The 22496-nt window shown below is 53.3% G+C and overlaps 1 protein-coding gene across 1 annotated transcript in view; it reads right to left on the bottom strand.

The window, feature by feature from the left end:
• Positions 1 to 86: 86 nt before the first annotated feature.
• Positions 87 to 22496, bottom strand: part of KDM4B (lysine demethylase 4B) — a 126297-nt gene continuing 103887 nt past the window's right edge. The window contains exons 16-23 of the mRNA XM_064174895.1: positions 20115 to 20191; positions 18699 to 18754; positions 17405 to 17513; positions 9846 to 10031; positions 8505 to 8669; positions 7705 to 7824; positions 4681 to 4773; positions 87 to 1182 (exon numbers count right to left, since the gene is read on the bottom strand). Coding sequence (XP_064030965.1) covers positions 997 to 1182; positions 4681 to 4773; positions 7705 to 7824; positions 8505 to 8669; positions 9846 to 10031; positions 17405 to 17513; positions 18699 to 18754; positions 20115 to 20191 — 992 coding nt within the window. The 3' untranslated portion in view covers positions 87 to 996. The remainder of the gene's footprint in view (positions 1183 to 4680; positions 4774 to 7704; positions 7825 to 8504; positions 8670 to 9845; positions 10032 to 17404; positions 17514 to 18698; positions 18755 to 20114; positions 20192 to 22496) is intronic.

The following is a 22496-nucleotide window of genomic DNA, read 5'->3' as shown; positions in this document are numbered from 1 at the left end:
GGAAGGGAAGGGAAGGGAAGGGAAGGGAAGGGAAGGGAAGGGAAGGGAAGGGAAGGGAAGGGAAGGGAAGGGAAGGGAAGGGAAGGGAAGGGAAGGGAAGGGAAGGGAAGGGAAGGGAAGGGAAGGGAAGGGAAGGGAAGGGAAGGGAAGGGAAGGGAAGGGAAGGGAAGGGGGAGAGGAGGATTTTGTTTCTTTTCTGTTTTAAAGCCATATTCTAGAAAACCCAAACAAAAAAAATTGTTTTTTTTGTGGAAACTGTTCTCCTATTTACTTTTTTTTTTGGTGATTTTTTTTTTGCTGTTTGTTTTGATTTTTTTCTCCTTTTTTTTCCCTCTTTTTTTTTCCTTTTGTTTTTGTGTTTTTTTGTTTTGTTTTTTTTTTATAATGCTCATTTATAGAAAACTTCACAAAGGTGACTTCTATGTACAGGGGAACACAAATTCCAAAGGCTGCTTCAGTAGTCAATGTAATAGCACCTTGAAAGACAAAAAAAAAAGGAGTTTGGACAGAGATTTGCTTTTGAAAAAGTCCTTTTGTGTGGCTGTGTCGAATTTTAACCCTTTCCAAGCCTCGAAAACAACAAAGACAACAACGAAAAACAAAGAAGGGGAAGGGAAAAAAAAAAAGGGGAAAGAAAAGGGGAAAGGGGCAAAAAAAACCCACCCAACCCCACCCAAAGCAAACCCCAAACCAAAAAGGAGCCAGTCACAAAGCTTCCTTAGTAACAAACTCATCCAAAAAGCCAACCGTTGGCTGAAAGAGGTTTTCAGCCTTCTGAAGGGTGAGAAATGCCTGGCAAAGGAGAGGTAGAGTGCAGCCAGAGAGGGTTTTCTTGCAGTCCAAACCGAGAGGAGAGGAAAGAACTCCCCGAGCAGGCTATTGCACAAGGCTGGTCCTTCGCTGCCGCAGTTCCCTGCTTCTCTCTCTGCAGGCTTGAAAAGGGTTAACTGAATCGTTCTGGGCTTTGTTGGGTTTGTGTTCTGGTAGGAATCCAGGTTAAAAGATGTTGCTCTGAGATCCGGGCTGGTACTGTGTCTGCAGCAGGCTCTCCATAAAGGCCAAGTAATCAGGGCTCTGTCCGTACTCCTCCGCGCTCCTGGCGGTCCCCAGCCGGGGACGTTTGGCTGCTCTCACTTCATCCCCCGAGAAAACCTCCTCCTGAGGGGCCCCAGTGCTGAGGGACTGCAGGAGACAGGAAAGCACAACGGTTAGAGGCACTGCAGCAGGCCAGGGGGGTTGGACAAGGTGGCCTGTGAAGGTCCAGCCCTGGGGACTCTGCAGGCTGTGAAGGTCCAACCCTGGGGACTCTGCAGGCTGTGAAGGTCCAACCCTGGGGACTCTATAAGCTGTGAAGGTCCAACCCTGGGGACTCTGCAGGCTGTGAAGGTCCAACCCTGTGGACTCTATAGGCTGTGAAGGTCCAACCCTGTGGACTCTATAAGCTGTGAAGGTCCAACCCTGTGGACTCTATAGGCTGTGAAGGTCCAACCCTGTGGACTCTATAGGCTGTGAAGTTCCAACCCTGTGGACTCTGTGGGCTGTGAAGGTCCAACCCTGTGAACTCTATAGGCTGTGAAGGTCCAACCCTGTGGACTCTATAGGCTGTGAAGGTCCAACCCTGTGGACTCTATAAGCTGTGAAGGTCCAACCCTGTGGACTCTATAAGCTGTGAAGGTCCAACCCTGTGGACTCTATAGGCTGTGAAGTTCCAACCCTGTGGACTCTGTGGGCTGTGAAGGTCCAACCCTGTGAACTCTATAGGCTGTGAAGGTCCAACCCTGTGGACTCTATAGGCTGTGAAGGTCCAACCCTGTGGACTCTATAAGCTGTGAAGGTCCAACCCTGTGGACTCTATAGGCTGTGAAGGTCCAACCCTGTGGACTCTATAGGCTGTGAAGGTCCAACCCTGTGGACTCTATAGGCTGTGAAGTTCCAACCCTGTGGACTCTGTGGGCTGTGAAGGTCCAACCCTGTGAACTCTATAGGCTGTGAAGGTCCAACCCTGTGGACTCTATAAGCTGTGAAGGTCCAACCCTGTGGACTCTATAAGCTGTGAAGGTCCAACCCTGGGGACTCTGCAGGCTGTGAAGGTCCAACCCTGTGGACTCTGCAGGCTGTGAAGGTCCAACCCTGGGGACTCTATAAGCTGTGAAGGTCCAACCCTGTGGACTCTATAGGCTGTGAAGGTCCAACCCTGTGGACTCTATAGGCTGTGAAGGTCCAACCCTGTGGACTCTATAAGCTGTGAAGGTCCAACCCTGTGGACTCTATAGGCTGTGAAGTTCCAACCCTGTGGACTCTGCAGGCTGTGAAGGTCCAACCCTGTGGACTCTATAGGCTGTGAAGGTCCAACCCTGGGGACTCTATAGGCTGTGAAGGTCCAACCCTGTGGACTCTGTGGGCTGTGAAGGTCCAACCCTGTGGACTCTATAGGCTGTGAAGGTCCAACCCTGTGGACTCTGTGGGCTGTGAAGGTCCAACCCTGTGGACTCTGCAGGCTGTGAAGTTCCAACCCTGTGGACTCTATAGGCTGTGAAGGTCCAACCCTGTGGACTCTATAAGCTGTGAAGGTCCAACCCTGTGGACTCTATAGGCTGTGAAGTTCCAACCCTGTGGACTCTGTGGGCTGTGAAGGTCCAACCCTGGGGACTCTGCAGGCTGTGAAGGTCCAACCCTGTGGACTCTATAGGCTGTGAAGGTCCAACCCTGGGGACTGCAGGCTGTGAAGGTCCAACTCTGTGGACTGTGGTCTGGGTCAGGGCTGCGGAGTGCCCCTGAAGGACCAGGACAGCAAGGGAGCAAGGTGGTGCAGAGGAGTGCTGTGGGGACAGGGAGCCCCCAGGCATGCAAAGCAATGGGAAATGAGGAATTCTGGCCTCCTGGAAGCAAACTCTGAGCTGCCTTCTTTCTGTTTCAGAGATCTTTCACTTCAGCTCCTGCCTTGCCACTTCTCTGTTTACTCCTATCCTTCTCTGCCTCTTCAGCTTCTTCACCTCAGCAGAAGGCATAGAGGAAATTTGGGCTTCTCTAACACCTTCCAAAAAGGAAGAAAAGAAGGAAGAGAAAAAGCCAGGGAGAGCATCTGGGGCACAGACAATGGCTGCTGTTCATCCTGCTCTCACCCTCTCAAACGAGATGCACTGCTTGGTGGCAACTATCTCCTGTGCCTTTGTTCCTTTGTTCTGCTGAGCTGCTGCCTCCCAGCAGCATCACCCCCACAGGGCACAGCCCAACGCTTCTGGCAGCAGAGAGCAGAGCCTGAGCTTACAACCACACTTGAAACTTTCCATTCACTTCCCAGCTCGCATTCCTGCCTCTGGAGCTGACACAAAGCTTGCTGCCTCCACTGCAGAGATTCTTTTCTCTCCAAATCCTGCGTTTCAGGGCTCCAGAATGTTCCTGCTTGTTTGACAGGCTTAGATTAACTGCAATGCTTTGCTCCTCTCAGAAACTACTGCTGAGCTGCTGCTTTGCCACCGAAGCCTCGCAAGGATGGCAGGGGAAATGGTTACTGACCTCCACTAGGGCACAGAATCATTATAGGCTTGGAAGGATCCTCAGAAATCCTCTGCTGCAGCCTTAGAGATCCTGTACTACAGCCTCTGAGATCCTCTGTTTCAGCCTTAGAGATCCTGTCCTGCAGCCTCAGAGATCCTCTGCTGCAGCCTTAGAGATCCTGTCCTGCAGCCTCAGAGATCCTCTGCTTCAACCTTAGAGATCCTGTCCTGCAGCCTCAGAAATCCTCTGCTTCAGCCTTAGAGATCCTGTCCTGCAGCCTCAGAGATCCTCTGTTTCAGCCTTAGAGATCCTGTCCTGCAGCCTCAGAGATCCTCTGCTTCAGCCTTAGAGATCCTGTCCTGCAGCCTCAGAGATCCTCTGCTTCAGCCTTAGAGATCCTCTGCTTCAACCTTAGAGATCCTGTACTGCAGCCTCAGAGATCCTCAGCTGCAGCCTCAGAGATCCTCTGCTGCAGCCTCAAAGATCCTCAGCTGCAGCCTCAAAGATCCTCTGCTTCAGCCTTAGAGATCCTGTCCTGCAGCCTCAGAGATCCTCTGCTTCAGCCTCAGAGATCCTCTGCTTCAACCTTAGAGATCCTGTACTGCAGCCTCAGAGATGCTCAGCTGCAGCCTCAGAGATCCTCTGCTGCAGCCTCAAAGATCCTCTGCTGCAGCCTCAAAGATCCTATGCTTCAACCTTAGAGATCCTGTCCTGCAGCCTCAGAGATGCTCTGCTGCAGCCTCAGAGATGCTCAGCAGCAGCCTCAGAGATGCTCTGCTGCAGCCTTGGTGAGCAGTGGGGGTTTGGCCCCATCTTGCTAAATGGCTCTCCAGAAGCCACTCAGCTCCAGACCACTTCAGCTCCTGCTGAGCGAAGGCAGCTCTGAGAGTGGCTCTCTGTGTGACTGCATTATCTGCTGCACAATGACACCACCAGAGACCTTTGAGCCTCTAGAGGCAGCAAAGCTCAGAGCTGGACAGGTAGAAGGCAAAACCATGCAAATGCTTCTCAAGCTTTTAGATCAAAGACTTCTACTCCATGGCCTTTGGGGCTCACAAGTGGGTTTAAAGCCACAGCAACTGGAGGCTGCCTTCAGCTCCTGTCCAAACTCTCTGCTGTGAAGATGTGAAGGAGTTTTGCAAGCCCCAGCCAGGGCTCTGCTGCTGGCCCTTTGGTACCTACCAGACGTGACTTCACTCTCTTGGGCAGCTCCTCCTCCAAGGTGTAGATGTCTCCACGTTTCACCATTAACTGAGAGCCATCCTCAAACTCCACCTGCAGAGTGAAATCATCAGAGATCAAATAAGAACCTGACCTCTGTGCCTGGGGAGTCCACTGCCAGACTGTGCCACACAGGATCCCTTCAAGGGAACACCAAGGAAGCAGCAAGGCCCAGATTCCATGGTTGCTCCCCTGCTCTTGGCACTGTCCCTGGCACTGCTGCAGAATGAGGATCCTCAGAGTGTGTTAAGGAGGCTGGCCCCAGAAATGGATGGTTTCAGCACTGCACAGGCACCCCTGTCTCTGCAGTCCCCACTCAGAGCTCCTGTGCATCCCAAATCACAGAGTCCCAGTATGGTCAGGGTTGGAAGGGACCTCTGGAGCTCATCCACTCCAACCCCCCTGCTCCAGCAGGGCACCCACAGCAGCTTGCCCAGCAGCACAATGCCCAGGTGGGGTTGGAAGCTCTGCAGAGAAGAAGACTCCACAACCTCTCTGGGCAGCCTGCTGCAGGCCTCCAGCACACTCACACCAAACAAGTTTCTCCTCCTGTTCAGATGGAACCTCCTGGATTGCAGTTTGTGCCCCTTGCCCCTTGTGCTGTCCCTGGGCACCACTGACAGGAGTCTGGCCCCATCCTCTTGCCCCCACAGCCCCTTTATCTCTTGCTGAGCATTGCTCAGATGCCCTCTGCAGCTGCTCTTCTTCAGGCTCTCAGCCCCAGGGCTCTCAGCCTTTGCTGCTCACAGAGCTTCTTAGACCCCTCAGCAGCTTTGCAGCCTCTGCTGGACTCTTTCCTGTCTCTCTTGAGCCGAACTGTCTCTACCACAGCTGTGGACCAGGAGCCCTCTCTTCTCACCCCCCTCTCCCCCACTCCCTGTCAGAGCCTTACAGACTCCTACTGATTCTGGATTCAGGTGCTGTAAAAAGCAGCTTTGCACTCACCCTACCAGCAGCTCTCTATTCAGGCCAATATGGTAATGAGAGTTGCTTTCATCTCAAACAAAGCATTTTCAGACATCATCAAGGAGTAACTCCAGCTACTAAAATCCATTTGTGCCTTAACAAGCTGAAATAGTCAGCCAGGTACTAAAAAAAACCCAACCCAGAGGTAACCCCCTCACATCAAGCCTTTCTTTTTGTTGCTGTTAGGCACTGATTACCTCATGAATTATGCAGCAGGTGTTAGAGGAATGTTTAGGCATGGAAACGTGCCCATAAAAATGCTAACACTATTAAAAGTTTGGAAGAGATCCTCCTTGCCTTTGCTCAAGGCTTATGGAGCTGCTCTGGCTAAGGCAGGAGGACACAGAGTTTCATGGGGGGTGATGGGTTTGGACTGGGCAGGTGCTGTAAGAACACAGAGAGAGTGATTGGCATTGGGATGGGCTGCCCAGGGAGGTGGTGGAGTGGCTGTGTCTGGAGGTGTTCAAGCAAAGCCTGGAATGGGCACTCAGTGCTATGGTCTGGTTGACTGGCTAGGGCTGGGTGCTAGGTTGGGCTGGATGAGCTTGGAGCTCTCTGCCAACCTGCCTGATTCTATGATTCTATAAGAGAGTGATTGGCACTGGAATGGGCTGCCCAGGGAGGTGGTGGAGTCTCTGTAGCCAAGCCTGGCAGGGGCACTGAGTGCCATGGTCTGGTGCTTGGCCAGGGCTGGGTGCTAGGTTGGGCTGGAGGAGCTTGGAGCTCTCTTCCAACCTGCCTGATTCTATTCTATGATTCCAAGAAAGGATCCATGCTCTGGACTCTGGATGAAGCTGATGGACTTGAGGCTTTTTAGCCTGGAGATTATTAAGGGGAGATCTCCTCAGTGCTGATCAATACTGACAGGGTGGGAGGCAGGAGGATGGGACCAAGCTTGTTTCAGTGGTGCCCAGTGACAGGACAAGGTACAAGGACAGGACAGGGTAATGGGCACAAACTGGAACATGGGAAACATAGAATCAAGCAGGTTGGAAGAGAGCTCCAAGCTCAGCCAGCCCAACCTAGCACCCAGCCCTGCCCAATCACCAGAACATGGCACTAAGTGCCCCAGCCAGGCTTTGCCTGAACACCTCCAGGGCCAGCAACTCCACCACCATCCTGGGCAGCCCATTCCAATGCCAATCACTCTCTCATAGAATCAATCAGGTTGGAAGAGACTCCCAAGATCATCCAAAGTTCTATCTAAACACAAAGAGGAACTCCTTTAATTTAAGGGTGCTGGAGCCCTGAAGCAGGCAGCCCAGAGAGGGAAGGAGTCTCCATCTCTGGAATCATTCAAAACCCACCTAGGTGCCATCCTGTGCAGCCTGCTCTGGGTGACCCTGCTCTGGCAGGGGCGTTAGATTCACTGCTCTCCAGGGGTGCCTTCCAAGCCCAAGCATCCTGTGAACTCCTGCACTGCAGCTCATCAGATGGGCAAGCCCCAGGATGCTGCTGAGGTCCCTTGACTGGGCAGCACACATCAGCTGTAGCAACCATGCAGGTGGGAGCACAGGAACCAGACCCAGCTCTGCTGAGCCATGCTGAGCTGCTTTCAGATGCCACCAGCCCCATTACTCCCTGGTTTCTCAGAGTCCTGCTACCACAACAAAGCCAGAAGAGAACATGAGTGATGATGTTTCACAGCAGTCAGGGCACCAGCAGATCTCTGCCACTTCAGCTGCATGAGCTGGACTTGGAGCAGAGGCAGGACTAGCAGCTGAGAGCAGCTGGACCTTGTTTCTCTAAGTGCCACATTACTGCTATGGGTTAGACCCAGTAGAAACACACCCAGAATGCAGCTCTAAGCTCTCCCTGGAGCCTTCTCTTCTCCAGGATGAACAAGCCCAAACTCTCTCAGCCTTTCTTTGCAGGAAGACAGGCAATCCAGACCAATGTCTGCCCCAGCAGACCCTTCCCCTGCTCCTGCTTTAACCCTCTCCCAGCAGCAGTCACTCCAGAAGGTAAATTCTCCCTTCCCTCAGCACACAAAGCCCACAGACACACTTCCATCCTCACCTGATAGATCTGACTGATCTGGGCTGCAATGAACTTGGCCTTGTAGATGATTCCATCTGTCCACTGCAGCTGAACCACCTCCCCTTCTGAAGGAGGTCCCATCTGGATGCAGTCTCTGCTCTGAAGAAGACAGAGAGAGAGAGGTCAGGCAGCCAACACCTGCCAAGCCCAAGGGCTGGGTAAAGAGGGGTGCTGAAAGCACTGCTCGAGGAGGCTGCTGCACAGCACTGTGAGGAAGCCTCTGCACTTCTCATGGACTTGGCAGTCACCTCAGACCAAGCCATTAACTGAGAGACCAGAGAGAGAGTCTCCTTCTCTGCAGGCTTTCAAGGCCTGTCTGGATGTGTTCCTGTGTGACTTGAGCTAGACAGGATGGTCCTGCTCTGGCAGGGGGGTTGGACTGGATGATTTCTTGGGTCCCTTCCAACCCCTGACATCTGTGATTTGCACTTGCTTCTGCTGGCAGCACTCACAGACAGATTCACAGACTGCTTTGGGTTGGAAGGGACCTTCAAGATCATCCATTTCCAACTCCCTGCCACAGCCAGGGACCCCTCCCACCAGCACAGGTTGCTCAAGGCCTCATCCAACCCAGCCTTGAACAGCTCCAGAGAGGGGACATCCACAACCTCCCTGGGCAACCTGTTCCAGTGTCTCCCCACCCCAACTGGCAAGAATTTGTTGCTCATCTCCAGTCTCAATCTCCTCCCTTCCAGCTCACATCCACTGCCCCTCATCCTTGCATTCCAAGCTCATGTCAAAAGTCCCTCCCCACCAAGCCTTCAGAGAGAGCTGCTTACAATGATGCTTTCTGGGTAAACGTTGTCACTGTATGAACCATCATCAAAATTGACCTCATAGAAGGTCTGTGTGGTTGTGCCAATCACTTTACACCTGTAGTAGAGCCCATTGCGGTTCTTGGTGATCACAGTCTGGCCAAGGGTCACCTCCCGGCGAAAAGGGACCTGGAGGAGAGAGAAAAGGGCACCAGGAGAGAGGAGTCATCAAAATCAGCTGCAGAGAAACCAACCCTCACCACTCAGCACCCACTGCAAGGTGGCAGAGATCATCCTCTGCTCAGGGGAAGGTGCTGCACAGCAGCAGCCTGTGGGGTAATGTTGTCCTCCTGCTGCTGCTGCTGCTGGGTGAGGAGGAGTCAGAGAGCTGCAGCACCTCTGCTGTGAGGACAGGCTGAGGGTTGGGCTTGTTCAGCCTGGAGAAGGCTCCAGGGAGATCTTAAGAGTTGCATTTCAGTATCTGAAGGTGAACTAGAGGAAGGCTGTGGAGAAGCTGTGGGGATAAGTGGAGGGCAATGGTTTGAAACTGGAGCAGGGCAGAGTTATGTTGGACATCATAGAATGGTTTAGTTTGGAAGGGAGTTCAAAGCTCAGCCAGTTCCAACCCCCCCCACCATAGGAAGGGACACCTCCTCCCACTAGAACAGGTCACTCAAGGTCTCATCCAGCCTGGTCCTGAACACCTCCAGGGAGGTTGTGGAGCACAGAAGCACCCAATGTGATCAAAGATCACATTGGGTGCTTCTGTGCTCCACAACCTCCATGGGCAACCTGTGCCAGGGTCTCACCACCCTCAACCTGTGCCAGAATCTCACCACCCTCACTGCAAAGAACTTCAGGAGGAAGTCCTGCACCACAATAGTGATGACATCTGGAACAGGTTGCACAGTGATGTGGTGGAGGCTCCATCCCTGGAGGCATTCCAGGTCAAACTTCTTGTGGTCCTGAGCAACCTGCTCTAGTTGGAGGTGTCCCTGCTGCCTGCAGGAGGGTTGGCCAAGATTCAGCTTGGAGGTGAGGAGGAAGTTGTTGGGCATGAGAGTGGTGAGAGGCTGGAATGGGTTGCCCAGGGAGGTGGTTGAGGGCTCATCCCTGGAGGTGTTTGAGGCCAGGCTGGCTGAGGCTGTGTGCAGCCTGCTCTAGGGTAGGGTGTCCCTGAGCATGGCAGTGAGCTTGGAACTGCCTGCTCCTTGTGCTCCCTTCCAACTCCCACTGATTCTATGATTCTAAGATGCCCTTCGAGGATCCCATCCTTGATATTCTGAATTCAGAGTGTCCAGACATGCTCTGGGGTTCACCTAACCCCAACCCCACCCCAGAGCCAAGCCAAGGCAAGCCACATACGTTCTGGTTAGCTGTTTTGTGTTTGGAGCAGGTGATGGACACCACATACGGCCAATCGTCCGGCTCCATGGGCACGCCGGCTGCGTGCGCGCAGGTGACGTGGAAGGAGGTGGAGCAGTGCTCGTAGGAGCACTGGATGCAGGCTCCAGACACCTTCTTCATCCTCTTCCGACAGTAGACACATTTCTGACAAGAGACACAAGGCAGGGTTAGGCAGCAGCAGCTTCAGTGCAACCCAGAGGCTCAGCGTGGGGAAGGTGTGCCCAGGTGGCCAAGAGAGCCAGTGGCATCCTGGCCTGCATCAGCAATGGTGTGGCCAGCAGGAGCAGGGAGGTCATTCTGCCCCTGAACTCTGCACTGGTTAGACCACACCTTGAGTGCTGTGTTCAGTTCTGGGCCCCCCAGTTTAGGAGGGACATTGAGATGCTTGAGCGTGTCCAGAGAAGGGCAACGAGGCTGGGGAGAGGCCTTGAGCACAGCCCTACGAGGAGAGGCTGAGGGAGCTGGGATTGGTTAGCCTGGAGAAGAGAAGGCTCAGGGCAGACCTCATTGCTGTCTGCAACTACCTGAGGGGAGGTTGTGGCCAGGAGGAGGTTGCTCTCTTCTCTCAGGTGGCCAGCACCAGAACGAGAGGACACAGCCTCAGGCTGTGCCAGGGGAGATTTAGGCTGGAGGTGAGGAGAAAGTTCTTCCCTGAGAGAGTCATTGGACACTGGAATGGGCTGCCCGGGGAGGTGGTGGAGTCGCCATCCCTGGAGCTGTTCAAGGCAGGACTGGACGTGGCACTTGGTGCCATGGTCTGGCCTTGAGCTCTGTGCTAAAGGCTTGGACTTGATGATCTGTGAGGTCTGTTCCACCCTTGGTGACACTGTGACACTGTGAAGGTTGGAAGGGACATCTGAAGATGATCCACTCCAGGCCCACCCTGAAGGGGGCTGTAAGAGAGCCAGGGAGGGACTTTTTGCAAGGGCATGAGGGAATGGATTGAAGCTGGAGGAGGGGAGGTTTAGACAGCAGAGTAGGAGTGAATCCTTTAGAGTGAGGGTTGGGCGACACAGGAACAGGCCACCCAGGGAGGTTGTGGATGCCTCCTCCTCCCTGGAGGTGTTCAAGGCCAGGTTGGATGAGGCTTTCAGCTATCTGGGCTGGTGGGAGGTGTCTCTGCACATGGTGAGGGGGTTGGAACTGGGTGATCCTGAGGGTCCCTTCTGGGCTGGTGGGAGATGTCCCTGCCCATGGTGAGGGGGCTGGAATTGGATGATCCTGAGGGTCCCTTCTGGGCTGGTGGGAGATGTCCCTGCCCGTGGTGAGGGGGCTGGAACTGGGTGATCCTGAGGGTCCCTTCTGGGCTGGTGGGAGATGTCCCTGCCCATGGTGAGGGGGTTGGAACTGGATGACCCTGATTGTCCCTTCCAACCTAACCCATTCTGTGATGCTATGAACAATAGGACCTGTGTGTGCACACAGGCAGAGATCATCTGAAGATGTTTTACTGCTCTCCATGTCAGATTAGCTCCAGCACTTAACTCAGCCTCTGCTGTGTGCAAACAGAAGAAACAAAACCCTTGTACCAAACACCAGAATTACAACAACAACAACAACAGGAGGGGGGGAGGAAAAAAAAAAGGGTATGAAACCTTTTGGTATTTGTAAACCTCATTTTGTGCAAACCCAAATCCACTTATTAGGCTAATCTAATCAGGCAGCACTTCAGGGGGACAGGTAATCAACTTAATGTGTGTGACTGCTTGAAAAGGAAATCCACAGCTTCTTCAGAGCTAAAACTCCTAAGCTCCTGGCACTGCAGACTTGGCAGCCACTGCTGGCTCTCACTGGCAAACCAGATGCATCAGTGTGAGGTCCTCCTGGGCCAATCCCAGGCTAAACCCAGGTTGGGTGCAGAGGGGCTCTTTAGAAAGAGATCTGGGGGTGTTTGGTGATGAGAAGCTCCCCAGGAGCCAGCAGTGCCCTCCTGCAGCCCAGCAGGCAGCTGTGTGCTGAGCTGTGGACAGAGGAGTGTGGGCAGCAGGGCAAGAGAGGGGATTGTGCCCCTTGGATCTGCTCTGCTCAGACCTCACTTCCAACCCTGCCTCCAGGGCTGGTATCCCCAGCAGAAAGAGGAACACAGAGTTGCTGGAGTGAGGCCAGAGGAGGCCACAAAGATGATCCAAGGGCTGCTGAGGGAGCTGGGGGTGTTCAGCCTGGAGCAGAGAAGACTCTAAAGAGACCTTAGAGCTGCCTTCCAGTGCCTGAAGGGATCCTACAGGAGAGTGACTTTTCTGGAGGGTGTCTAGAGACAGGCCAAGGAGGAATGGTTTGAAGCTGAGGCAGAGCAGGGTTAGACTGGAGCTGAGGAAGAAGTTCTGCAGTCTGAGGGTAGGGAGAGTCTGGAACAGGCTGCCCAGGGATGCTGTGCATGCCTCCTGCCTGGAGGTGTTCAAGGCCAGGTTGGATGAATCTAGTTGAGAGCTGTCCACTGCCCATGGCATGGGATTGGAGGAGATGATCCCTGAGGTCCCTTCCAACCTGAGCCACTTTGTGATTCCCCAGCAGCACCAAACCCTCGATTCCAGTTCCTCAGAAAGAGGGAAAAGCAGGATGTTGGGAATCCAAACCCATGAAGTTGGACATCTGCAGTGTTTCCAGGCAGCTAATTGGCAATGCCACTCTCAGCTTCTCTCCTTCTGAGCCTAGAGCCTCTGTCACTGATTGATGGCAGCTTTTTACCTCAGCTGAGGCTTGGGCAAGGCAAATCAGACCAAAATGAATATCACCCAGGTGAGATGAAGGTGCATTTGACTCGTTAGGATGAAGAGCTCCCATAAATGAAATCCTGAGAGATATGACATGCCCATGAATCTGACTGCAGAGCCAGGCCATTTATTCATTGGAAAGGAATCGTTTCCACTCAGGAAGAGGAACAGAGGAAAGGGCATTTTCTGTTTTGTAGTGCATGTTTCACAGAGGCACAGAGTGTTAGAGGTTGGAAGGAACCTCCAGAGATCAGCCAGTCCAACCCCCTCCCATCCTGGCCAAGGTCACCCAGGAACACAGCCAGGCAGGTTTTGAACCTCTCCAGAGATGGAGACTCCACAGTTTTCCTTGGGCAGCATGTTCCAGGGCAAAGAGCCTACTTTCCTAATGTCCCTGCCTGTGTTGTGCTGAGGAATCCAGAGAGAGGAGAGGAGAAGGAGGGAGGGGAGAGGAGAGGAGAGGAGAGGAGAGGAGAGGAGAGGAGAGGAGAGGAGAGGAGAGGAGAGGAGAGGAGAGGAGAGGAGAGGAGAGGAGAGGAGAGGAGAGGAGAGGAGAGGAGAGGAGAGGAGAGGAGAGGAGAGGAGAGGAGAGGAGAGGAGAGGAGAGGAGAGGAGAGGAGAGGAGAGGAGAGGAGAGGAGAGGAGAGGAGAGGAGAGGAGAGGAGAGGAGAGGAGAGGAGAGGAGAGGAGAGGAGAGGAGAGGAGAGGAGAGGAGAGGAGAGGAGAGGAGAGGAGAGGAGAGGAGAGGAGAGGAGAGGAGAGGAGAGGAGAGGAGAGGAGAGGAGAGGAGAGGAGAGGAGAGGAGAGGAGAGGAGAGGAGAGGAGAGGAGAGGAGAGGAGAGGAGAGGAGAGGAGAGGAGAGGAGAGGAGAGGAGAGGAGAGGAGAGGAGAGGAGAGGAGAGGAGAGGAGGAGGAGGGAGAGGAGAGAGGAGATGAGGAGGGAGAGGAGAGAGGAGATGAGGAGGGAGAGGGAGAAGAGAGGAGAGGGGCAGGTTGCTGTCCCTGCCCAGGCTCTCCCCTCGGCTCCAGGGAGCAGCAGCATCCCCTGGCCGCGGGTAGCCGCAGTCAGCCTGTTTACACCCGAGACGAATTTGGCCTTTTTCACGGGAGCTAACAAAAGGCAGCAAAGTCCAAGGCGGTGCTCAGCCTGGCCAGGACGTGGGCTTTCGGTGTTTAATAAGCCAGGCCGTTATCGCTCTGCAAGCCGTGTTCAGGAGGCTGATAAGGGGCGCAGCGAGGCGGACGGCCCCGAGAGCCGCTCCGCGGCAATGAGATCTCATTATTCAGCTGTCAATAGCCAATTCTCCCACCGGCAGGGACAGCTGCTGATAGCCACAGCGCTCAATACGGCCTCTCCCGGGAGCATTAACCCTCCACTATCAGGAATCCGCCCGCAGGGATGCCAAGAGGCTTCTTCCCAGGCAGGAGGATTAGCGCAATGACACCTCGGCGGCAGGGCAAGCTCCTGGGAGCAGGGCAAAGAGCTGCCCCGAGGGGAGGTGCAGGGCAAATGTGAGCAAAGGTTGAAGGGAAATGTGAGCTACAGCCAGGCTCAAGTGGAAGAAGGTGGTGGAGTGGGTGACAATGTAGAGCTGGGAGTGTGGGAGAGGGGATGGAGAGAGGCAGCAGTGCCAGGTGCTGTGGCAAAGCAGCACATGGAGAACAGGGCTGGGGAGGGGCAGCTGAGGAGAAAAGGAGGCTGAGAGGAGACCTCTTTGCTCTCTGCAGCTCCCTGAGAGGAAGCTGGAGCCAGGTGGGTTGGTGTCTTCTCCCACGTAACAGCACAAGAGGAGATCACAGAATCACAATGTCAGAGGCTGGAAGGGGCCTTGAAAGCTTATCTGGTCCAGCTCCACTGCCAGAGCAGCATCACCCAGGGCAGATCAAACAGGAACACATCCAGGCAAGTCTGGAACATCTTCAGAGAGGGAGACTCCACAGGCTCCCTGAGCAGCCTGTGCCAGGGCTCTGTCACCCTCACAGGGAAAGAATTCCTCCTCAGGTTGACATGGAACCTCCTCTGCCTCAGCTTCCACCACTGCCCCTTGTGCTGTCACTGGGCATTGCCCAGCAGAGCCTGGCTGCAGCCTCCTGGCACTCAGCCCTTACATAGTTATAAACATGAATGAGGTCACCTCTTGGTCTCCTCTCCAAGCTAAAAAGCCTCAGCTCCCTTAGGCTCTCCTCATAAGGAAGATGTTCAACATCCTTAATTATTTTTCTGGCCTCCAGTTGCCTCAGGAGAGGTTTAAAGTTTGACTTTAGAAGAAACTTCTTCACTGAGAGGGCTCTCAGACACTGGCACAAGACGCCCAGGGAGGTGTTGGAATCCCTACCCCTGGACGTGCTGAAAAGCTACAGAGAGATGTGGTGCTGAAGGGACAGAGCTGAGCAGCAGACCTGGCAGAGCTGGATAATGGTCACAGAATCAGGCAGGGTTGGAAGGGAGCACAAGGAGCAGGCAGTGCCAACCCCTGCCATGCCCAGGGACACCCTACCCTAGAGCAGGCTGCACACAGCCTCAGCCAGCCTGGCCTCAAACATCTCCAGCCATGGGGCCTCAACCACCTCCCTGGGCAACCCCTGCCAGGCTCTCACCACTCTCCTGCTCAACAACTTCCTCCTCACCTCCAGCCTCACTCTCCCCACCTCCACCTTTGCTCCATTCCCCCCACTCCTGCCACTACCTCACAGCCTCAAAAGTCCCTCCCCAGCTTTTTTGTAGCCCCCTTCAGATGCTGGCAGGCCACAAGAAGGTCACCTGGGAGCCTCCTCTGCTCCAGCCTGCACAGCCCCAACTCTTTCAGGCTGTGCTCACAGCAGAGCTGCTGCAGCCTCTGAGCATCCTCCTGGCCCTGCTCTGGACACTCTCCAGCATCTCCACAGCCCTCTTGTCCCAGGAGCTCCAGAACTGGATTCAGGACTCCAGCTGGGGTCTGCAACCCAAACACCTCTGTGATTCTGTAGAGTTCTAAAAGCCATTTGCTGTGGGAGGAGAGCAGCAGGGAAAGGTCTAAAGGAGGTTAAGAAAATAAACCCACCTTGGGAATAACTGCACACTGGAGAGTCAGGCCAGAGCTGAGAGTAAGGGATGGGCTGTCTGCTGCATGATGAACACTGCAATTCATTTGCAGCACCGAGGAGTGACAGCTAATTACTGCCCATTTCCACCTCGTCAATAATTGAGGCAGCCAGGCCCCTGCCAGCCCATCCGTCAGGGCACTGCCAACGCCCAACTGAGCCCCATGGCAGGGGGACTGAGGAGCCCCTGCTGGGAAGGGGAGGTCTGCTGCATGCTTCAAAGCACAGGAGATGCCTTCAAACGTCACTGCAGCTCTCCAAGACCTGAGTCCTCTCACAGTCACTTCAACCCAGCAAACGTTAGAAGAGAAGCACAGAATGGGTTAGGTCGGGAGGGACCTCAGGGATCAATCATCCAGAGTCCTGCAGCTGGGGAGGGATAACAAACTGCAGCAGCACAGGCTGGGAGGTGACTGCTGGAGAGCAGCCCTGTGGAGAGGGACCTGGGGGGCCTGGTGGCTAACAAGTTACCCATGGCACAGCAAGTCTAGTCTGGGTAGTTACTTAAGTGTGTGTGTGGGGGGTGGGTAATACCCAAACCATCACGAGCAGAGCGAAGCAACAGAGTTGCCAGGCAGGTTAATACCTCCCTGGCTCTCCAGAGCAGTAAGGCAGCCAGAGAAGAGTTAAGGAATGAAGTCCTGTTGCCTGGTGAGGCTCCATTAAGCAATACAAGTGAGTCTTGTGTAAAAGGATTTTCAGTTCATCCTTACAAGTGCTGGTAATGAAGAGGATGCATGCTGGAAATGTCAGATGATCCATAAAGCACCACGGCTGCAAGATTTATCACACTCACATCACACTGCTCCATCACTCCACCTGAATAATGAATGCTTTTCCCATTCACATTTGTGTACCAAACCCATTTGCACAACAGAGAAATAACTCTGGAAGCAGACAGAGCCTCTTGCTGCTCCCTCAGCCAGGCCTTGCACTAAAGAGCTGAGCAGTTAACAAATCCATCACTGCTGCTACATCACCTTCCCCCGTACTGCACTCCCTGCTGTCACCCAGCTGACTCCTGCACCAAAAAAAGCAGCTAAAGCACAATTTATTCTGCAATAACAACGCTGCAGTGATGGGGCATTAGCTAACATCAAGATTAATTGCTCCCAGCTAATGAATCATCCATTACTAAGCCCCCGGATGAGGCCATGCAACTAACTAACAAGTGCTGGCTGGACTTGGGTGAAATTCTTTGCTGTCTCACCTTGCAGTCATGGTCAGAGAGAGCTGTTTGACTTCTGCAAGGGGATTTCATGGCAAAGAAAGAGGGAAGTTGTAAAGAAAGCCAAAGCCAAGTGCAGATGAATGAGTCAGCAACGTGGCAGCTTCTTTCCAGCTGCCACATCCCTCCGCACCGCTGGCGGAACAAAGCTTTTGGGTGCTCCAGGGCTGACTGTGAGGAGGGTAAGTTCCAGGAGTGAGGACTCTCTCTCTGCTCAGGGTGAAAGAGTAAAGGCAGATCTGGTAACCACAACTTGTTTGTGTGTCAAAGCCTGAAGCAAGCAGCTCAGAAAGCATCCAAACGACACAGCTCCCTGCTGCGTTTGCTGGCAACAAGAGTGAGAACTTCACCTCCTATCTACTCCATGATCCCACACTAAGTTTCTTTATCCAAAGCCTTTTTTCTTTCTTTCTTTTCCTTTTTTTTTTGCCTCCCTTCTGGCTCTTGTTCACACTTTCACAAGGTTTTATCCCTCTCCAGAGGTAAAAGCCACCCACCAGTCTCCATCTCTGCTCTGGAATAGCACTGATGTCCACAGGATGACGCTCTATGATGCTGAGAAAGCGAGCCTCGGGGACAGCAATAGCACAGATTACATGGACCCACCTGGGGAGAGAAAGGGAAGAGACAAATCAGAGCCTACCCTCATTTGAATTAAACACTCCAGAGGGCAGTTAACATTTCTCTGACTCCCTCAGTACCAAAGTGGATTTATGGTGGTTGTCAGCCTGGTTGTTAATCAGGGTTGCACAAAGTAAATGCCTCTGGAACAACAGAGATCAACCTTCTTCTGGCAGCTGATCTTGCCTGCTGCTAAGCATCCTCTGCAAAGACTCTGCTTTGAGAAAGAGCCAAATTCAACAAGTGTTCAGAGCCATCTTAGCTGGTGTAGAGTGTAAAAAAACATAGTTCATAGGATCATAGAACCATAGAATCACAGAACCATAGAGCCATAAAATCATAGAGCCATAGAAACACAGAGCCACAGAAGCATAAAATCAGAGAACCATAGAAACACAGAACCACAGAGCCACAGAAACATAGAACCATAGAGACATAGAACCATAGAGCCACATAGAAACATAGAACCACAGAGCCATAGAGACATAGAAACATAGAGCCACAGAGACATAGAACCACAGAGCCATAGAGACATAGAACCATAGAGACATAGAACCATAGAGCCACAGACATAGAAACATAGAACCATAGAGCCATAGAGACATAGAAACATAGAGCCACAGAGACATAGAATCACAGAGCCATAGAAACATAGAACCATAGAGACATAGAAACATAGAGCCACAGACATAGAAACATAGAACCACAGAGCCATAGAGACATAGAAACATAGAGCCACAGAGACATAGAAACATGGAACCACAGAGACATAGAAACACGCAGCCACAGAAACATAGAACCACAGAGGCACAGAAACATAGAGCCACAGAGACATAGAAACATAGAACCATAGAGCCATAGAATCATCAGGGCTGGAAGGGACCTCAAGGATCATCCAGCTCCAGCCTCCATTCCATGGGCAGGGACACCTCACACTAGATCAGGTTGCTCAGAGCCCCATCCAGCCTGGACCTTAAACACCTCCAAGGATGGGGCTTCTACCATCTTCCTGGGCAACCTGTTCCAGCGTCTCAGTTACCCAAGCTCATCCTGCCACACCCTCAGTAATGCCCAAATCAGCTGATACACCAAACATCAAAACCAAATCCACACCAGTAGAAGATTAGGTGGTACATGAAAGGAAGGAAAATGCCAAAGGCCATCACTTACCTCCCATCTGTGGTCATCTGAAGAGCTCCTCCCCTGAGATTGCACAGGCAGCACTCCTGTAGGAAGAGAACACCTTCAGAACGGGGCCAGACAGCTCTGCTGGGCTGTCTTCACAGGCACAAAGAATGGCTTCAGTTGGAAGGGAACTCACAGATCACCTACTGCAACCTCCCCACCAAGGGCAGGGACACCTCTCAACTGGTTTCATGGCCTCATCCAGCCTGGCCTTGAACACTCACCGCAGGGAGGAGGCAGCCACAACCTCCCTGGGCAGCCTACTCCAGAGTCTCACAGCTGAGACACAGAGGACATAACACTGTGGGCTTGAAATGAAGACACCAAGATGCAGATTTCCTGACAGAAACTGAATCTCTCTGTCTTGGGAAGTCAGCAATCTACCACTCAGCTTTGGTTTATGGAGGAGGGAGCTGGGTGGGAGGATGCTCTGTGGAGCTGGGTGCTGGATTCCAGCACCTCTCATCCAGAAGTGCTGCAGAGGCTTCTTGGATTGTCACCTGCACTTTGATCCTCTTCTTTCCCCCTCTGTTAATCATTCTGCTACTCCTAGAATGGCTTCAGTTGGAAGGGATCTCAGAGATCATCTCCTCCAACCTCCCCCCCAAGGGCAGGGACACCTCTCAACTGGTCTTGGCTGCTCATGGCCTCATCCAGCCTGGCCTTGAACACCCCCAGGGAGGAGGCATCCACAGCCTGCTTGAGCAGCCTGTGCCAGAGTCTCACCACCCTGCTACTGAAAAACTCCTTCCTAAGACCCATTCTAACCTCCCTCTGTTCACATTTGCTGCCTGGACTCAGCCTTGCCTTTAGAAGTGGAAGTTCTTTGAGATCTCAGAACCACAGAAACATCCAGCTTGGAAAAGACCTTCAGGATCACCAAGTCCAACCTATAACCTTACTCTGCAGGCTCTGAACTGCTGTGCTGGGAGCTGCTGCTGTGTTGGGAGCTGCTGCTGTGTTGGGAGCTGCTGCTGGTGGGAAGGAATCCAAATGGGAATTGCTTGGCGTGGGACTGCTGGGGAAGATCTGTCAGCACTTGCGGGTAGGAGAGACAGGAAAGGTCAGATCCTGCCTCTCTCCTGGTGCACAGCCTATTCCAGAATCTCACCCCCCCTCACACTGAATAACTTCTTCCTCAGCTCCACTCTAACCCTGCTCTGCCTCAGCTTCAAGCCATTCCCCCTTGGCCTGTCTCTAGACACCCTCATGAACAGTCCCTCTGCAGCCTTCCTGTGGAACGTTAGAGGTTGGAAGGAACCTCTAGAGATCATCCAGTCCAATCCTGCTCCTCTCTAAAAATCACTACCCCACATCTGAGATGCCAAGGCAGAGTGCCCATCCCAACACCCCCCAGAAGCAACCCAGAAGAGACTCCAGAGGAGAAGAGTCAACACTTACTGCTGCCCAAGCATTGGCTGAGCACCGCGAGCAAGACCAACTTTCGTTCACCAGCTCTGGACGTATTCCATAACAGCCTGGAAGACACAAAGGGAGATCCTTCAGGGTCTACTTAACAGACCAAAGGTTGACTTACCCCTTCAGAAGCAGTCATAGCATTCAAGTAACCACACTCAATAGTCTAGATTCAGACCAAAAGCCTCAGGTGAAGTCATCTTGAGAATCATAGAATGGGTGAGGTTGGAAGGGAGCTCAAAGCTCAGCCAGTTCCAAGCACCTGTGACATAGGCAGGGACACCTCCCACTAGAACAGGTTGCTCAAGGTCTCACCCAACCTGGTCCTGAACACCTTCAGGGAGGTTGTGGAGCACAGAAGCACAGAATGGGATCTTTGATCCCATTCTGTGCTTCTGTGCTCCACAACCTCCCTGGGCAACCTGTGCCAGTGTCTCACCACCCTCAACCTGTGCCAGTCTCTCACCACCCTCACTGCAAACAACTTCTTCCTAACATCCACTTTCAACCTCCCCTCTGCCACACCAAACCCATTCCTCCTCCTCCTCTTCCTCCTCTCATTCCAAGACCTTGTCAATAGTCCTTCCCCAGCCCTCCTGGAGCCCCTTCAAATCCTGGAATGCCACTCCAAGGTCTCCTCAAAGCCTTCTCTTCTCCAGGCTGCAGAGCCCCAACTCTCTCAGTCTGTCCTCAGAGCAGAGCAGCTGTGCCAGAGGAAGGACAACTCCCCTAAGTTTGCAGGTACCTAAAGAGTTGCATTTCATATCTCACACTCTTTAAGCTAATATCAGCTCCTGGTTGTATGGAGTGTTAGAAACATCTGACTTTAGACAGTGTCAAGGACTGCATCAAATCCTCCTCCACAACTCCCTGCAGCACCAAAATAGCAAAGTGGTCTTATAGTCATCACAAACACAGAGAAATAAGAGCAATAAGAGCCCTTAAAATGTTGTGCAAGGGATTGAGGTTTGCCATGGAGGACAACAGGGAGAAGATACACAAAAAAATTGGCTTCCCACAGGCTTGTAAAAAGATCTTGTGGCAGAAAACTGCACAGGCCACAAATTGCTGGTCAGAATCCTTGCTAGTCACAGGAACAAGCAGGTTGGAAGAGAGCTCCAAGCTCAGCCAGCACAACCTAGCACCCAGCCCTGCCCAGGCACCAGACCATGGCACTAAGTGCCCCAGCCAGGCTTGGCTTCAACACCTCCAGCCACAGCCACTCCACCACCTCCCTGGGCAGCCCATTCCAGTGCCAATCACTCTCTCTGCCAGGAACTTCCTCCTCACATCCAGCCTCAACCTGCCCTGACACAGCTTCAGCCTGGGTCCCCTTCTTCTATCCCTAGCTGCCTGGCAGCAGAGCCCAACCCCACCTGGCTACAGCCTCCCTGCAGGCAGCTGCAGGCAGCAATCAGCTCTGCCCTGAGCCTCCTCTGCTGCAGGCTGCACCCCCCCAGCTCCCTCAGCCTCTCCTCACAGGGCTGTGCTCCAGGCCCCTCCCCAGCCTTGCTGCCCTTCTCCAAACACCTTCCAGCACCTCAACAGCTCTCTGCAATTCAGGAGCCCACAACTGGACACAGCACTCCAGGGGTGTCCTGAGCAGTGCTGAGCACAGGGGCACAAGAACCTCCCTTGTCCTGCTGCCCACACTGCTCCTGAGCCAGCCCAGGATGCCATTGGCTCTGCTGCCCACCTGGGCACTGCTGCCTCCTCTGCAGCTCCTCTCTCCCACCACCCCCAGGGCCCTCTCTGCCTGGCTGCTCCCAGCCACTCTGGCCCCAGCCTGCAGTGCTGCTTGGGGTTGTTGTGGCCAAAGTGCAGAACTCTGCACTTGGCCTTGTTCAGTCTCATCCCCTTGGCCTCTGCCCACCCATGCAGCCTGGCCAGGTCCCTCTGCAGGGCTCTGCTCCCCTCCAGCAGCTCCACAGCTGCTCCTAGCTTGGTGTCATTTGCAGACTTACTGCTGCTGGACTCAATCCCCTGCTCCAGATGATCAGTAAAGACATTGAACAGGACTGTGCCCAGCACTGATCCCTGGGGCACACCACTGGTGAGAACTGTCACCTGGCTGTGGCACCATTCACCACCACTCTCTGGGCCCAGCCCTCCAGCCAGTTCTTGCCCATTTCAGAGAGCCTTTGTGCCTCTAAGGACATGTTGGGAAGCCCAGGGCCAGTCCTAGCTGACAAGGACCAGCCTGCAGAAATAAAACACAAAGCTCATCCTGTGGCCTCCAGCTACCCCAAAGCAGAAGTGAACATCAGATTCCAGCTGGATTGCCTCCAATTCCTGAATTAAACAGCAAAAGAGTTATTCAGAAAGCAGTGAGGTTGCCACAATAACCTGATTGATAAAAATCACCCA

This window comes from Pogoniulus pusillus, chromosome 41 (genome assembly GCF_015220805.1).
Source record: "Pogoniulus pusillus isolate bPogPus1 chromosome 41, bPogPus1.pri, whole genome shotgun sequence".
NCBI classification, from domain to species: Eukaryota; Metazoa; Chordata; class Aves; order Piciformes; family Lybiidae; genus Pogoniulus; species Pogoniulus pusillus.
The sequence above is the reverse complement of the archived record's forward strand: the minus strand, read 5'-3'. Positions and strand labels throughout refer to the sequence as shown.